Source organism: Lissotriton helveticus, chromosome 3_2, assembly GCF_964261635.1.
Source record: "Lissotriton helveticus chromosome 3_2, aLisHel1.1, whole genome shotgun sequence".
Classification (NCBI taxonomy): domain Eukaryota; kingdom Metazoa; phylum Chordata; class Amphibia; order Caudata; family Salamandridae; genus Lissotriton; species Lissotriton helveticus.
The window spans coordinates 1,260,272-1,278,915 of NC_136062.1; the positions used below are offsets into that span (position 1 = coordinate 1,260,272).

The following is an 18,644-nucleotide window of genomic DNA, read 5'->3' on the forward strand; positions in this document are numbered from 1 at the left end:
CTTCGGTAACGCTTTTTCTGGTAGATACAGTATCTGCCTGTGGATTCCTCACCTTGTGAATATCCCCCTTGCGTCAGCAACGTTCGGAATTTTTCTTCGTAGCACGCCGGCGTGGACGACGTCATAGGAGCACGGCATCGCGCGTGCGACTCCGTCTGACGTCACCGACTCCTTATTAGACCCACATCGGCGTGATGACGTCAGTTTCGCCCTTTTTTCCGTGCCTTCGAGGCACCCGGATGGACCAACGATAGTAAATATACATATATACAGTGTACACAGTACATACAAATCAAAACCGCACACAAAGTGCATAGCAAAAGAATCAAAATCAGAAAATATAAATACATAAAACCATGTATAGCAGAGTGGACAACGGGGAGGCGGGTGGGCATGTGAGGAATCCACAGGCAGATACTGTATCTACCAGAAAAAGCGTTACCGAAGGTAAGTAACTTGTTCTTCTGATAGATACATCTGCCGTGTGGATTCCTCACCTTGTGAATAGAGTCCCACAGCAGTCCCCTCTCCCGGAGGAGGGTGTCCACCCTGCTATACCAGGAAATCTTGGAGAACAGAGCGCGCAAAGTGGCCGTCCCTCCTCACCTCAGTATCCAAGCAGTAGTGCTTCGCGAAAGTGTGGAGGGAGGCCCAAGTCGCGGCTCTGCAAATGTCCTCAACAGGTACACCTCTAGACAAAGCAGATGTTGCAGACCTTGCTCTAGTTGAATGTGCTCTAATACCCTCAGGAGGGTCCTTACCCGCCAGGGAGTAGCAAATCTTGATGCACAGGATTATCCACCTGGAAAGTGTGCGCTTGTGCACCGCTCTGTCCTTCTTACAGCCAGCAAAACCCACGAAGAGTTGATCATCAACACGATAGTCTTTAGTTCAATCGAGATAGAAACTGCCTGCTCTCTTTGGGTCCAATCGATGAAGCCTCTCCTCCTCCTTGGAAGGGTGAGGGGGAGGATAAAAAGTAGGAAGGGTAATGAATTGTCCTAGATGGAAGGGAGTTACCACCTTAGGCAGAAAAGCAGCCCTGGTCCTGAGAACCATTCTTTCAGCATGAATGGACAAGAATGGGGGCTTGGAACTAAGAGCCTGAAGCTCACTTACCCTCCTTGCCGAGGTAATTGCAACCAAGAAGACCGTTTTAAAAAAAGAAGCAACAAACGGAGAAGGAGGGAACTTATTAGTGAGACCCTTCAAAAATCTTAAAACCACTGGAGACTTAAAAAGAGAGGGCTGGTCCGGCAAACAGAGAAATGCCGATAAGGCTGAAAGGTACCCCTTGACCGTGGCAACAGCAAATCCTTGCTGCGCCAGAGAAAGAGCAAACTGCAAAATGTCAGACAAATGAGCCTTCAAAGGGTCAACATCTCTCTCCCTACACCAAGAAACAAATTTAGACCACCTATACGAATAGATGGACTTAGTGGAGTCACGCCTGGCAGAAAGAATGACGTCCACCACATCATGAGGGAGAGAAAAAGAATTCAAGTTGCCCCGTTCAATCTCCAGGCATGAAGGTGTAATGTCTGGCGGTGGGGGTGTAAAACCTGCCCCTCCATCTTAGAGAAGAGGTCTGCCCTGTGAGGGAGACGGAGCGGCGGGTGAGTGGAGAGGTGGAGAAGGTCTGTGTACCACACCCTTCTTGGCCAATCCGGGGCGACCAATATGACTTGGGTCCGGTCCTGGCGAATCTTCCTCAGAACCCGAGGAATCAAAGGTATGGGAGGAAACGCGTAAAGGAGTTGACCTCTCAAACTCAACTGAAACGCGTCCCCCAAAGCTCCTTGCATCGGATACTGGAGACTGCAGAATGACGGACAGTGAGCATTCTCGCGAGTGGCAAACAGGTCCACCCGAGGAGTCCCCCACATCTGAAAGATGTCGCGAACTACCTCCGGGTGAAGCCTCCACTCGTGGTCGGCAGAGAACTGTCGACTGAGACTGTCTGCACGAACGTTTAGGACTCCGGCCAGATGATTTGCCATCAGACAAATCTGATGGTCCTGAACCCAGGACCAGAGACGCAGAGCCTCTCTAAAGAGACACTGCGACCCTACTCCTCCCTGCTTGTTGACATACCACATCGCGGTCGTGATATACGTCAGGACCTGAACCGACTGACCGCGAAGGGAAGGGAGGAAGGCCTTGAGTGCCAAACGTATGGCCCGCAATTCCAGAAGGTTGATGTGAAGCAACCTTTCCTCTGGAGACCAAAGACCCTTGACCTCCAGGTCCCCCAGATGAGCACCCCACCCTAGAGTGGATGCATCCGTTATCACCGTGGCCACCGATGGAGGTAGTTGGAAAGGCTTTCCTTGAGACAGATTGCCTTCCACGCTCCACCAAGACAGATCCGCTGCAGTTTCTCTGGAGATCCTCACTGACTCCCTGAGATCTCCGTTGTGCTGATACCACTGCCTGCGGAGGCACCACTGGAGTGCCCTCATGTGCCAGCGTGCATGGTTGACCAACAGAATGCAAGAAGCCATCAGACCGAGCAGACGAAGGACCTTCAGGACCGAAACAACCGCTCCATTGTAGAATAAAGGAATCATTTCCTGTATGTCGCGAATCCTTTGGGGTGGAGGGAATGCACAACATACAGTAGTGTCCAGTACCGCACCTATGAACAGGTTGCGCTGGGAGGGCACCAGGTGAGACTTGGGTACATTTATCGAAAAACCCAACCTGTGCAACAAATGAGTTGTCTCTTGCAGATGATGGAGCACCTTCTCCGGCGATTCCGCTTTGATCAGCCAGTCGTCCAGATACGGGAATACAGGTATCCCCGACCTCCTGAGATGAGCAGCCACCACTGCCATCACCTTGGTGAAAACTCGAGGCGCAGTAGTAAGTCCAAAAGGAAGGACCGCAAACTGGTAGTGTTGCGAACCCACCGTGAAACGGAGATACTTTCTCTGCGACTTCAGAATGGGGATGTGAAAATACGCATCCTGCAAGTCGATCAACACCATCCAGTCTTCTTCCATCAGCGCTTGAAGAACCTGTGCAAGTGTGAGCATTTTGAACTTCTCTTGTTTGAGATAGAGGTTCAAAATCCTGAGGTCCAGGATAGGTCGAAGCCTGCCATCCTTCTTGGGGATCAGGAAATACCGGGAGTTGCACCCCTGACCCCTCTCCTGCTCCAGAACCACCTCTATCGCACCCTTTCTGAACAGTGCCAGGACTTCTTCCTGCAGGTGGTCCTCCGAACAATAACCTTGGCAAGGAGGGTAATTTGGAGGGAACTCCTGGAAAGGAAGTGCATACCCATTTTCTACGAGATTGAGAACCCAAAGATCTGATGTAACTGATTCCCAATCCCGTAGAAAATGAGTAAGCCGACCCCCTACTGGACCCGCATGATCCAGAATGGTGGATCTAGGGCTGCTTTGCTGTTGTAGGTGGGGGGTGGGAATTAGAGGAGGAAGTTGAGGAGGAGGAAGCTTGGCGTCCACGAGCACGTCCCCTTTGTTTGACTCTGTAAGATTTATACAAAGGGTTCTGCTGTTGTTGTTGTTGGCCTTGCTTAAAGGAACGAAAAGTGGATCTACCAAACCCTCTAAATTTCTTAGTGGCAGAACCTCTAGCTTGAAGACCCAAAGATCTTGCTGTAGCTCGGCTATCTTTGAATCTCTCCAAAGCCACATCCGCCTTCTTCCCAAATAGGCCTGTCCCATCAAAAGGTAAGTCTATTAAAGTGGATTGAACGTCCGCCGAAAAATCAGAAGATTTTAGCCATGCAGCCCTTCTAGTGGCAACAGTAGAACCCATAATTCTGGCAACAGAGTCTGCTGTATCCATGCCACTCTGAATGACTAAGCGGGCTGCAGCTTGAGTGTCGGAGACCACTTCATTAAAGTTTTTTCTATCATCCTCAGGAAGCTTAGATGACAGTTGCTTCACAGAGTCCATCAAAGCATGCACATATCTCCCTAATAGACAAGTAGCATTAGTAGATTTTAGAGCCACGCTACTTGATGAGAAAATCTTTTTAGCAGATTGGTCCAATTTCTTAGAGTCCTTGTCTGCTGGTACCTGAGGAAATGAACCTGCTGATCTGTTAGAACAAGCGGCTTGTACCACCAAGCTCTCAGGAGAAGGATGAGAAGAGAGGAACTCGGGGTCACCAGGCGCCACTCTGTAACGTCTTGCCACAGATCTTGAAACCGCAGGAGCAGTCAAAGGTTTCTTCCAAATTTCCATTATTGGCTCAGTTAAAGCCTCAGTAAATGGAAGTGTAGGCTCTATAATGGATGAGGGTGAATGTAAAACCTCTGTAAGAATATTAGGTTTGTATTCAACAGTAGGTAATGTCAGGTTAAGTAGATCCGCAGCCTTTCTGATCACAGTGTGGTAAGGTGTTACATCCCTTGATGGTGCATCAGAAACAGATGTCAAACCCCATTCCGGAGAAAGTTCTAGTCCACTGGCACTATGAAGGTCTTCAAAACAGTCTCCTTGATCCAGAAGTTCACCTTCCTCCACTTCAGGATCTTCGAACTCCTTTTCCTCCAAGAGGCGTTGAGCTCTGCGCCTCGACCATTCCACACGAATCGAAGTCGATGGATCCGCGACTCCGACCGAGTCGGATCCGACGTCGAGCGAGGAGCTGGAGCAGTAGGAGGACGAGATTCACGAATCGGCGTGCTACCTCGATTAGACTCACGAGGTCGATCCGGAGTCGGCGAAGCCGTATGCGGAGTCGACGATCTCGGTGGAGCCGTACCGAGCCAAGGTGTAAAAGGCGTCGGCATAAACGGCATAAAGGGAGTCGGGCGTAAGAATGAGGAATGCCCAAGTTGAAAGACAATGGACCCACGGGACCAACTGGTGCACCAGTGGGATACATTGCTCTATTATAGACTCCAAACATCGCATTAAGAAAATGCGAGGGGTCTTGTCCTGGAAAGGGAGAATACGAACCAGCTGGTTGTTCTGAAGGAGGTTGTTCCGACATCGGTTCATCCTGGTGCACAGGGACTTCCGAAGTCGGAGACTGAGGAACCTCTTCTTCTACCTCATGATCCGAAGAATGGTGTGATTCCGGATCAGGCTCTTGTTCCGGCGTCGGGGAACCTCGAAGAGATTGCAAAGGAGATAGAGATACAAAGTCCTTATGATGTCTTCGAGACTTTTTCTTTGAATCAGAAGAATCTTTACCAGAGTGATGTCTCGAGCTATGTTTTCTTCTCTTATGCTTCTTTTTCGAAGAGCCAGAAGCCGATTTGGATCCAGATCTTGACCTTTCCCTGGACTTCGACTTCGCTCTGGATCTCGACCTTGAAGCCGACCTCGATCTCGACTTCGATCGCGATTTCTGTCTCGACTTCGAGCGTCTGGGCATCGATCTCGAAGATCTATCAGCTTCCTTTCCTTTCACCTTCGCTTGAAGAAGTTTAGCTTCACGTTCACGTAGAGCCTTAGGGTTCATTTTGAAGCATGATCGACAGTTCTTAACGTCGTGGTCTGATCCAAGACACCATAAACAATCACCATGAGGATCGGTGATTGACATCATGCGAGCGCATGACCCACACTGTTTGAACCCTGTCTTCCTCGACGACATTTCCGACGAAGAAGGAACACTCAAGAGATGAAACAGTAATATTAAACAGAAGAAGATACTAAGTATCGCAGAAGATCCCAGAAACCGTCAGCGTCGACGACGCGGAAAAAAGGGAACTGACGTCATCACGCCGACGTGGGTCTAATAAGGAGTCGGTGACGTCAGACGGAGTCGCGCGCGATGCCGTGCTCCTATGACGTCGTCCACGCCGGCGTGCTACGAAGAAAAATTCCGAACGTTGCTGACGCAAGGGGGATATTCACAAGGTGAGGAATCCACACGGCAGATGTATCTATCAGAAAGCCATCTCTCCGGACTTGGCTGTCCAGGCAGTAGTGTCTAGGAAACGTGTGCAGCCAGGCCCACGTAGCTGCCTGACAGATGTCCTGCAAGGGGACTCCCCGACCCAGGGCAGTAGTAGCCGCCGTGGCCTGAGTGGAATGGGCACGCAGCCCCACAGGAGGCTCCTTTTTAGCCAGTGAATAACAAGCCTTGATGCACAAAATGACCCATCGAGAACTGGTCCATTTGTGCACCGCCCGTCCCTGCTTAGCGCCCACGTAACCAACAAAGAGCTGGTTGTCCACCCGGAACTGGCGTGTGCGGTCCAGATAGAATGAGAGCGCACGTTTTGGGTCCAGACGGTGGAGCCTCTCTTCCTCTTTCGAGGGATGAGGAGGCGGAAAGAAGGTGGGCAAGGTGATGGACTGCCCAATGTGGAAGGCTGTGACTACTTTGGGCAGGAAAGAGGGACGCGTTCTCAAGACAACTTTGTCCGGATGGACAGAGTGGAAAAGAGGTTGAGAAGATAGAGCCTGGAGCTCACTCACTCTCCTGGCAGAGGTGATAGCAAACAGGAATGCTTAAGAGTTAGAAGTCGAAGAGGGCAATTGTGAAGTGGCTCGAAAGGAGCGCACATAAAATAAGTCAGAACAAGGTTCAAGTCCCACTGAGGCATCACGAAAGCAACAGGAGGAAGCATGTGAGTGATGTCCTTCAAGAATCTATTTACAACAGGGGACTTGAAAAGAGAAGGCTGATCAGGAAGCCTTAAAAAGGCTGAGATGGCAGAGAGGTAGCCTTTGATAGTGCCCAGAGCAGAGCCCTGCTTTGCAAGAGAAAGAAGGAAGAGGAGAACCTCTGAAAGGGGGGCAGAGAGTTGATCCACAGCCTTTGCTGTGCACCATGTCACAAATTTGTTCCACCTGCAGGCGTATACCGATTTTGTGGAAGGACACCTGGCAGCCAGAATCACATCACAGACTTCAGGAGGCAAGTCAAATGGCCTCAACTGTTGCCGCTCAATCTCCACACATGTAGGTGGAGGCTGGACAGGTTCGGGTGGAGGACCGTCCCCTGCTGCTGCGACAGAAGGTCATCCTGAAGAGGCAGACGAATCGGGGGATCGACTGACATGCTGAGTAGCTCGGGATACCAGAATCTTCATGCCCAGTCCGAAGCCACAAGGATGACTTGGGCCCGGTCGCGCCTGATCTTCTTCAGCACTCTGGGCAGAAGTGGTATAGGCGGAAAGGTGTACAACAGACCGCAGCTCCACTCGTGATGAAAAGCGTCTCTGAGCGAGTGCTGCCTTGGAAATTCCAACGCGCAGAACTGATGACATTGCGCGTTCTCTTCGGTGGCGAATAGATCTAACCAAGGCTCTCCCCACTGCTGAAAGAGACCTTGCGCCACGTCCGAGTTCAGACGCCATTCTTGATCCATCATGCAGCAGGGGCTGAGTTCGTCCGCCCTGGCGTTCAGGGAACCTGCCAGGTGTTGAACCACCAGAGTGATGCCCTGATGTTCCAGCCACTGCCAGAGGCGCAGAGCCTCCTGGCAAAGGGCCCAGGACCCCACCCCACCCTGTTGGTTGCAGTACCACATGGCGGTGGTTTTGTCTGTGAACACCTGCACTATAAATACTTGAGAGGTATAATGACCAAGCTTCGTGCAGGAGTTTGTGCAGTTTTAAGGTATTTTTGTTTATATGAAGACCAACGTAACCTGGGTACCAGAGCCCTAGAGTAACATCATTATATGTAACACAAGAAAAATATGTTTATTTCATTTATGTGTTGCCTTTCCTGGAAGTATCGAGTGAATCGTCCCTTTGTTTAAAATAAAGTGAAACACAATTGCAAGCAGTTAACATCACCAAATAGTGATTTATAATTAAAAAGGGGTCTTTAAATCCGCGCTACAATCTCAAAAGAAACGCAGGCGTAGAGTCTGTGCATCCGTTATAACAGCTCCTTAAAAATAAACATTTTCATAAAATGAACCTTAAACCCACATCAGCATGCGAGCCTCCAAGCGCTAATCGCATACACTGGCAAATGAGTAACCAAAACTTGAGAAATCTGGCTCCCATGTATTATTTACTACTGTTTCGTAATAAACCGGACAAGAATAAGCATTGATAATAATTCACTCTAAGACAAAGAAAAAAACTACATTCAAGCAAAAGTAAATTTTAAAACAGCCATCAGGTACTGACTAAATAGGCATCGAGTTTTAACAGTATGAACACATCGTAGGTAAATGTCAACAAGCATTGGCCGGGTGGCAGTGAAAGCGAAGCGGCCACGCGGCCGTGAAAGTGAAAGCGATCGCGCTAAGAGGCAGCAGCTGCTTGTGGCTCCATCCACCAAGCGGGCGCGAGCAACAGCCAATTAGCATACGCGCCGCTGCTCGCTCCAGCAAGGTGGATGCCGCCACAAGCACGAGTATGTGCTTCCAAAAAGAGCAGAGCGACGGCTAAAGGTCCTCCTATGGAGGGCATGCGCGCTGTGTAGGCGAGACCTAAAAACTAAATTATTCACTACCACAAAAAAGACTTTATGCTTTTTAAGGTCAGCTTCAGTGCTTCGCATATAGGTTTGTAGTAAGAAGTGGCCTTGTCCTAGGCGCATGTCATGTGAGTGTAGCAGAAATATTAGCGTGAAGATCTTTGGTTCAGTACACCTTATTCAACAGACATAATCAAAGTGTGAGTGACCACTGGAATGACAACATTCCAATGATTTAGGAACACTTTATGTGAAAGCTGTCACATTTTTTACGTCATCTATTCAAATGACAAATTCTTAGGAAGTAGGCATCATTTTTCTAAATTCAAAAGCATTCTCAATGTTTAATGTTTAAATAAACAGATTTTTGAATGGTGCAAAATGGTGCAAGTGTCCTACCTTTTCTAAGATCTTCTGCAGGTGGCAATAAGCTTCTTGAGAAGTAAGCTTGAGTTCCACTATCAAACGATCAATTTTATTTATCACCAACACTGGACGGATGTTTTCTAGCCATGCTTGTCGCAGGACTGCTTGTGTCTAATTACCCAAAAACAAAAACAAAAACAAAGAAAAAAAATGTGAAACAGTAAAGACCCAACTAAATCAATTAGAAATTGATTAATAAGAAAAATTCCAATAATCATCAATAAAGCAATGAAAATGCACACATTATTGTATTTATTTATAGTGTTTTATAATTTGCGAACATGACCATCACGGTATCAGAGTGCTGTACAAAAAGTTGATTAGAGTTGCAGCACAGTATGAATACCTGTTACTTATGATACTCTGAACATAGAGTTCAAAGAGCTGTGTACGAACAATAGGAAACAATATACAGTAGGGTGAATTACATTTTCACAAAGTTCTCTTATGTCATAAGCTTTCCTAGTAGTGGGGCTTTACCTTCCTTCTTGAAGAGCCTGAGTGAGGTAATTGATCTAGTAGAGGGTGGCAGTGAGTTCCATGTTCTTGGGGTAGATACACAAAAGTGCAGCCGTGTTTTCCTTTTTTTAATCTGGCTGCTTCTAGTATGAGGGATTTAGCACTTCTGTAGACCCTTCTGCCTCCTGATACAGATACTATTTGCCAAGTATTTAGGACCAGAATTGTGTAGATTTTTGTGTGTTAAGCATGCAACCTTCAGTTGTATCCCAGCTTCTACAGGGAGATAGTTGAGGGCTCCAAGTGATCGAGAAATGCGATAATAAGGACGTGTGCCTGTTAAGAGATTTTACAATTTGCTGATTTGTAGCAATCCACACATGTATCTAGCAATGAAAGAATTATGTGATTGAATTTGTGAGTGATTCACAAAGCTAGTGAATACAGACTGTTTGCCAAGTTATACTTTTTAAGTTTCATTTTTCACCTGAGGACAGACTCCTTCAACAGCATCCACTATTATTATAGACCCATCGCAAAGACGAACAGCAGTTGATACTTCTGAAGAGAAATCCACGTGCCCAGGGGAGTCAATGAGATTAATGAGGAACTCTTCTTCTCCTACAAGCAAAGAACAGTTTGATCAAAACTCAAAATGTCTACTGCTGTTTCATCAGCTGTATTAAAAGATGCAGAATATAGAACGGCATTTTGTGGTATCTGTAACATACAATAGGAATGTGTGGAAACATGTGTGGAAACAGCAATTACCCTACAACACTGCTACCTCGGCTCTTCAAACGAGGGAAAATTAAAACATGGAAACACCAGAGGATTGCTTGCACGTGAAAGTTGTTAACAATTCACAAAAAATAAATCAAAAGGTCTTGCATGCCATATAATCTGTGAAAGCATTCTTTAAAAAAAATCTTTTTAGTTAACAATTGCTCAGTGTACAAAAGTAGATACAATCTTGTATGAATAATTTGAAGCATCACAAAGAGGCACAATGGCAATACAATAACAATTAATATCAACCAACAGTATAATTATAGTTTTGAAATTTTGACTTAGAGTAAGTGCTATCATCATTGATCCCACAACTAGTCCGCCAGTATAACCATAGCAACCTTTCCCAGTGCCCTACAGTCGCACCTATGAAAGCATTCATGAAGTCCTAGGAAGCATATTTATATTACCTTTTTATCTTTATCACCTAGTGTAATATCAATTTCAGCTTCTCCATCGTCTCCTCTAGGAGGCATTGAACTTAAAACAGCAGTGTGAGAGAGATTCTAGCAATCCGCGGGATGTCTTTTTCTCAGCTACTCATTGTACCACAGGGACACTAATCCTTTCTTCCAAACTATAGTCACTGGACTCCTGCCACTGCCTAAACCCCTGCACTGCTCACAATTACTGTTGCCACAAACTTTATGTAGTATAACTATCAAGTGAACTGTGTTATCGAACACCTGTGACCAAGCACCGCACTGTACACTCTCCACTACTCTGAAAGCATTCTGGTGTTGTAGAGCACATTGCAAAACTGCATCAATAAACTTATGAGATAATCTACGGTAAAGATATCAACCTAGGTCATGACTTTGCACACTAATTTGTATGCCTATCAGTCTTTCCTGTTTTTAAACAATCTGCCAGATTCATACTGTAACAAACATCCCATCTACATCAAGAAACACATTAACTTCTTACAGTTGAAAAACACCACCACGCTTCTGCACAACCTTAACTGCTATGGCCCGATTGCAGCCTTGCTAGCCACATCTACTATCCTCACACAAATATAGCCTCTGTGTGCCCACAATCCAGCACCCCATTAAAAAATATTACTGTATCAGCCCCATCCCACGATTATTATTCTTTCCTTGCCCTTGCATCAGATCAATTTTCTTGCATGATGGCTCAGATAACTCTGTTCTCTATTTGTTTTGCACAAGGCATCCTATTCTCACCAATTACCCTGGTTGGGTGGAGGACGACAAAAATGTGTGGAGGTAACCGCTATTTCCATAGCAACCGCTCCTCTAATAGCCTTACTTGAAAATGATTTAACGACATATATATGCAAACTTTGCATTCAGCTGTGTCCTCTCCGAAAATGCCATTGCCAATGATGCAATTCTGCAAACCATATAAGAGACTGTGCCTTCTTTACCCTTCTCAAACTTGTTATTGCATTAGTCTCAAATGACTTATTCGATAAACTGTTTTTATACATCTTTTCTTTGAGAAATCTCATAAGGAGTTTCAATGACGATGATCACTGTCTTCTCATTCTTCTAGATCTCTTGGCTATATTTAACATGATTGACCATGACAACACTTACGAACACACTGTTTACATGAATGAGCCTGGGTGACACTAACCAAAAGGGATCACCTCAATTCATATCAGTACGTTGGAGGCTGTGCAATTAAGTCCTTTAGATCCTTCTTCATATCAATTAATGTGCTAAGTCTTTGGGTTTCACTTTGGCTCCAGAATTATTCACACCCTACAAGGAGCCCCATGGTTCAATTCCGACTGAAGAGGAAATCTGAACTGATCAGTATGCTAATGATGAGACGCTCATCTGCTGCCAAAAATATTGACAGACACAAATTATTTCCTCATGCCCTGGAAAACTAGAAGGCTATTTCGTTTCTAAAATCAAAAGAACAGGGCAACCATACAAATGCTAGAGTACTTGTTTGAGAACTATCTTGTATAAAAGATTACAATTCATGGGTATCCGTTTACATTAGTTTTTTTATTTATACAAAGCATAGCTCCAATACAGTCAAAGTGATTTAGACAACAAAGCTCCGTAAAGAAACTGCTAGGAAGCTGTTTCTTAATGTATTTACATCAAGTATTGATTTTGAAATACTTTATGGTAAGAGATGATTTTTAAAAAGTGATTAAACATATATTAACCTCAACACACAGAATGAAGATATACACTATCACTCAACCTTTTGAGGACCCTTTGAAGAAACAATTTCAAACATGTATCAAATAAATAAACATTACCAAGAGTTCTAAGAAATACCAGAATTTGTGGAAAAATTCTAGAAAAAGTATTGAGAATGAGTTTGTATATTTTCTTTTTTGCAGATACATCTATTAGAGGCGAGTGCACGGGTCAGAAGAAAGTCATCAGTTGTTGTCATGAAAAGCATTCATTTATTTGCGGCTGGCCTCCCTTCGACCACTATTACATTAAAAATAAAAAGTAGGATCAAAATTGCTTTCTCCAGCGCATAGTATTATAAAAAACCTGCCCTGCTCCAGTCTGAAGCCTGGAAGCACGGAGAGAGACCAATGCATGGTGAAGCCAATTGACTCGACCTAAGAAACTCACAATGCCACTGGTAAACTGCTTCCCTGCTAAAGCACTGAATTGAGTATTGCAACGGAATGAGGTGCAGTAGCCATAGAGGAGTAAGTCCTGGCAGGAGCGTTGTCGGGACAAGCCAAAAGCAAGAGGTGTTGCGCAATGGTTGGAGAGTCGGTCTGCAGCTGCATTCTCAGAAACAAATCCGAAGGATGCAAGCAAAAATCAAGAGTAAGGTAAAATGTTGAGATGGACTTTTCGGATGGCACATGTGGAGTGGCAGAGGGAGGGGGCGGGGGAGGTGTAGGGCGGGGAGTTAGAGAATGGGGGATCCCGAAAAAAGCTACAGTTGATCTCAACTTACTTGGTTGGCCTTGAGAAATGCGTTTAGTCTGAGTGCCTTCTTTTATAACTTTATTTTTAATTTTCACAAATAAGAAAATGCACATTCGAAGGCAGTACGTTATGTCACTGTTTTCAGAAGGAATAGTGTTAAAATTGGGGGTCTCTAGTTGGCAGAGGTAGGTACCTTTGACCAAATAGGGAACCTTGCTTCTAGTCAGGTTAAGGGGGTACACTTCAAAAATAACCCCTGCTCACCCCCTTGGCAGCCTGGCATGAGCAGACAGGCTTATCTCAGAGGCAGTGTGTAAAGCATTTGTGAACACATACAGTAACACAGTGAAAACACTACAAATGGACACCATACCAGTTTAGAAAAATAAGTAATCTTTACTAGACTTAACATAAGACCACAAACGACAAAAATCCACAATACTGTACACAAAATAGACTTAAAGATGGAGAAGTAACTTAGTTCAAGTTGATGATAAACATGTTTCTCACAAAAGTACCTGGGATGCACAACACAAAACAAACAAAAGGTTCGCTGGGAGGGTGATGCGTCGGTTCCTTGCTTCAGGGGAGGTGATGCGTCGCTCCTGAATGCTTGCGCAGAGTAGGGGATGCATATTGTTCCTTAACAGAGAGGAGGGGATATGTTGATTCTCGTACTGTGTTCTGGTTACGATGCGGCAAGATGGCACCTCGATGCAATGACACAATCCGGTGCAATAAGATGGCACCCTTGATGCGATGCTACGACGTGAAGATGATGCGTGCACGCCCGACGGCCATGCGGCGAACTCTGTAACTTTAAAGCCGCAACAGGCCCTGTGACACGCTTCTCCGGTGATGCGACGGCAAACAGCTGCGACAAAGACACACTTCTCTGGTGATGCGGCGGCCTCTGTGGCGGCGACACGCTTGTTCTCGTTGAGTCGCGCTTCTAGTTCCCAGCAACACGCAGGCTTCTGCAGACAGAATTCCCAGCAAGGAAATTCAGAGTGGAGCTGGTGGTGAAGTCTTGTAGCCCTGAGACTTCAGCAGGAGGCAAGCACAAGTTCAAGCCCTTGGAGAAATATTCTGCAAGATGAAGAAAGTTCCCTAAAGGTTCCTTCTCCTTTCCTTGGAAATGAAGACACCACTGCAGGCCAACCCGGCAAACAGCACACTGGCAGGGCAATCCAAACTCCTGCAGCTTCCTTAGTTCTTCTCCTTGGCAAAGGTTTGTCTTGTTGTTCCAGAAGTAATCTTGAAGACTGGGGCCCCCATATTTATATTACTATTCTCTTTGTTCTCTGAAGGCAGAGGGTCCTGTCCTTGTCCAAACCCGTTCTGGGTGCATTCTACCAGTGCGCACCTTCTTCCTTAGTCAGTGTGGGCCAGGGTCATCACATCATTGGCACCATAGGAGGTGGAGCCAGCATTGCAGAAGGCAGGCACAGCCCTATTCAGGCCCAGGTTCTACTCCTCCCACCACTCCCAATGCAGATAGGTCTATTCTGCCTAGTGCAGATTCACCCGGTCTCCTGGAGCCCCCCAGCCCCCGTCACTCACAAAACCAGACATACAATTCACAAGCTAGCAGAGGCAGGCTGGATGGTTAGGCAAGAAAATACCTACTTTCTAAAAGTGGTATTTTCAAACAAAGAATGTAAAAACCAACTTCACTAAAATATATATTTTATCATTCTGAGTTCAGGCATACTAAACTCGAATTTCCACCATGTTCCCTGGGTCAGTTAGGATTATAAGATGTTATAATCAAACTGCCCATTCTGGCCTATGGGGAGAGGTAGCCTTGCAATAGTGAAAATCGAAATAGGGTGTAATTCACTATCAGGTCAAGCCACACACATCAGGGCATTACCTACCTTTTACATACAATGCACCCTGCCTTAGGGCCTATCTTAGGGTTGTCTGATATGTAGAAAAGGGAAGGTTTAGGGACTGGCAAGTGGGTGCACTTGCCAATTCGACATGGCAGTCACATACTGCACACAGGCTCTGCAATGGCAGGCCTGAGACACACTTTACAAGCTGCTTCTGTGGGTGGCACAACCAGTGCTGCAAGCCCACCAGCAGTATTTGATTTACAGGCCCTGGGAACACATGGTGCAATGTACTAGGGTCTGACAAGTAAATCAAATAAGCCAATCATGGAGTCACTAATCAATACATGGATTTACAATAGGGAGCACTTGCACTGTGGCACTGAATAGCAGTGGCACAGTGCCCAAAGCATCTAAACCAGCAAAACATATAAAAAACAGAGGAGGCAATCAGAGAAAAATGGAAGGGCGACTCACACCAGTGGTACCAGGTATAACAAATAGCAATACGGAAGTACAAAGTATATATCAGCTGGGTTACATGTTTTAGCTGGGGCGGTGGTATAGCAATGGAGAAAATATTATTGACAATCATTTATAAACAAAAAGAAAATTGGTCCGGTGCAAGTGTTTCCATCACAAGTCTCTTCGTCAGAGTAGGACATGTCACAGCATCTGATTCCTCATCATGTGGGGTATAAATAGACACCTTATTCCCTATAATGAAAACATTCTATTGTGGATTGTTGCCAACAGTCTCTCCATGGCATATTTAGACTATATGTCAGGACTAGGGCGGCTTGCGGTCTAGGGCCCGCCCCATCCTGTAGGCACATACGCCTGTTCCAGTGAGATCAACCCTTATGTGGTAAAAGTCATAGAGTAGCCCCTGGAGGATTGTGGTGGCGAAAATGTGTAATGATGCATGTTCTTTTGTCCTATTATGTTTGTTCTCTTTACTAACTTTTTTCCCACTTAGGATGCGTGAGATTTGGCATCTCACGCGAGTGGTAAGGTACCACTTTGTCATTTATTTGCATGCAATTTCTCTATGTTTTATACATCTAGAGGATCCTGCTGTCCTCTTCCAAATCGTTCTCCAGGTTTTCGCTATCTAGGTCCATCTCCTAGCTTGTAGTGGAAGCAATTTTAGTATGGGGGCCTAGTATATGTGTGCGTGTGTGTGTATGTGTATTAAATAGCGACGTAATAAATGAAGGTTAGAAAAGCATGTATAGAATCTTTTCCGCCACATCCTATCCCACACATACCATGTTCTCTACATTCCAGGGGAAAAAGAACCTGACTGCATGTACTCACCAGGGTACATGGTTTTAAAGTAAATAACAGCAGCATCAGGACCTCATCCAATGGCTATCCTACTTCGAGATAACTTTTTTTTTATAACAAACTTTATTGTTTTTTTTCATATATATGAAAAAAACATTATAGCATAATACATTTACCTTTATATTTACATCTCACGCGAGATGCGTGAGATTTGGCATCTCATGCGAGATGCGTGAGATTTGGCATGGGCGTGCCTACGATGACGTCAGCGGCAGCGCCCAGTTCCCCGTGCTGACTATTCAGCGTCTTTTGGTGAAGGAGGAAGAGAATCTTGGTGCTCCGATTCTCGGCGAGGTATACCCAGAATGGCCTTACCGAGATTACCCTTCAACATGTCTGCTTGCGAACAGTAGATGTTAATGCCCAAATATTTAAAGGTGTGTGGGGCTGTTGGTAACACGAGCCTCCCAAAATTATTACTGTCCGGATGTGATTGGTCTCAGAAAAAGAAAGCAAGTGATTTGGATTTGTTAATTGTAAAGCCTGATATGTTTCGAAGTCTGCATAAATATGTGGGATTGGGCCCAGTCCCTCCAATATGTCTGTCACATATATAATTAGGTCAAATGCCGACATCAGGTGTGTCGATGTACCAAAGAGTATACCGCATTGGGTAGCTTCAAGTCGCAGACGGAGGGCCAGTGGCTCCAGCGCCAAGACAAACAGTATTGGAGACAGAGGACAGCCCTGGCGTGTGCCCCTGTGGATACAGTATTCCCTTGATATAAGTTTCCCAGATCTAACTCTTGCGGTTGGGGCTGCGAATAATAACCACACCCATTTGATATATTCGGGGGGTAAACCAAAACATGCAAAGGCTTTAAACATCTACTCCCATGACAATGGGTCAAATGCCGGTCTCATGTCCAATGATATACAGCCGGCCTGTTGGTGTTGTGTAAGATGCGTTGACATAATCTGGGTTACTTGCATATGTTGAGTGACGTGCTCCTGGCCGGTGTAAATCAACATTGATCAATAGGATCAGTTTATTGAGGTATGGTTGGATTCTATTTACATGAATTTTGCTTAAGATTTTGTATTCAGTAGATAGCAGTGACAGAGGGTGATAACCCATCATGTCTGATAGATCTCTTCCTGGCTTGGGATATGATACTACCAGTGCTTGGACAGTGGTGCAGGTTCGGTATCCCATTCCAAGCGATTTATTATATACCTCTTCCAAATGTGACACTAATATTTCTGAGTATGTGTCAAAAAATTCTACCGGAAGTCCGTCTAGGCCTGCCTCTTTATTGCGTGAAAGCCAACCAATGACTAATTTCTGCCCTAGTGATGGGTCCTGCTAGAGTTGTGGGGCTTGTGGGTATGGTAGATTTGCAAGGAACTCGTCGATGTGGGACCCTTTGAATAGCGGTGGTTTACTGTACAACCTTTCGTAGTATGTACTAAAGGCTTTGTTAATGTCATACTGCGTGTTCGCAGTGCCTCCCCCAGGCAGATTAATGTGGCTATTGATGGTGGTGGGTGGTTCATTCCTTATTAGTTTTGATAAGAGAGTGCCCGATTTGTCCACGTCAGTGTGTGCCAGCTGGGTATAAGAGCTGTAATCAATGAGTCTAAGAGTTTCAAGCAATTCTGCATGCTGGATGCGTGCTTCCTGTAGGGGTGTCTGCTTCGTGGGATCATGCACTGCCTCATGCTCAAGCTTTGACATAGTGTCCTCAATGTCTTTCAGATTCCTGTGTGTCTCCTGCCTTGCACCCATAGTGCCGCTAATTGCTGTCCCCCTTATAACTGACTTCAGTGCATCCCACTCGACTAATATTGTGGAGGCAGTGTTTTTGTTTTCTGTAAAATAATTCTGGAGTGTTGTGGAGAGAATGCTACGGAAGACTGTGTCTTCTAGTAGCTGGTCTCAATGACCATTACGAATTATTATGTTTTTTGTGAACTGGGGCATTGAGTATATGATTCTCATGTTAGACTGTAAGGGATTGCACTAGCTCTCTCTCCTTTCTCTTTCTTTTTTTTTTTTTTTGCAGGTTAGCATTCGTTTTGCACAATTCCCACTTTTTTAATGTTACCTTTATACCATTCATGACTAAATCTCCTGTATTCTTTAAGTGCCGTGTTAATATGGACTAACAGGATTCTAGATTCTGTTTCTATTTAGTGTCGTGCTGATAAAGTTTTTGTCTGACTTTTTGAGATTTTAGAATCTTTTTTCCGGTGAGCTATTTTCAAAGAGTCTATCTTTCATTTTCATCACGTTGTTTACACAGAAATAAGCCCGTATTGGTCCGTTCAGCATCACGTGATGCACCGGTTTTATGTTCATGCACTCGTTTGTACTTCAGGATATGAGATACCGCAGCTCCGGTGAGTGCACTACTCCCCCTGTTTTACAGTGGTCTCCTTGACGGGTTTCTGGCGACGGTTTTGCTATATGCCTGTCTCTGTTTACCTTCGTAGAACCACTTTTCTCTGTACCGAGAATTAACCCACGCGCACCCCAGAACGGGGCTTCGCGTTCCTACGGGTAAGACTTGTGCTT

The 18,644-nt window shown here is 45.4% G+C and overlaps 1 protein-coding gene across 6 annotated transcripts in view; it reads right to left on the reverse strand.

Moving 5' to 3' along the window:
• Positions 1 to 18,644, reverse strand: part of EFL1 (elongation factor like GTPase 1) — a 1,213,944-nt gene that overhangs the window by 1,111,769 nt on the left and 83,531 nt on the right. For all 6 annotated transcript variants that reach the window (XM_078684725.1, XM_078684721.1, XM_078684722.1 and 3 more), the window contains 2 exons: positions 9,749 to 9,882; positions 8,776 to 8,913 (listed from right to left, as the gene is read on the reverse strand). In XM_078684725.1, coding sequence (XP_078540851.1) covers positions 8,776 to 8,913; positions 9,749 to 9,882 — 272 coding nt within the window. The remainder of the gene's footprint in view (positions 1 to 8,775; positions 8,914 to 9,748; positions 9,883 to 18,644) is intronic.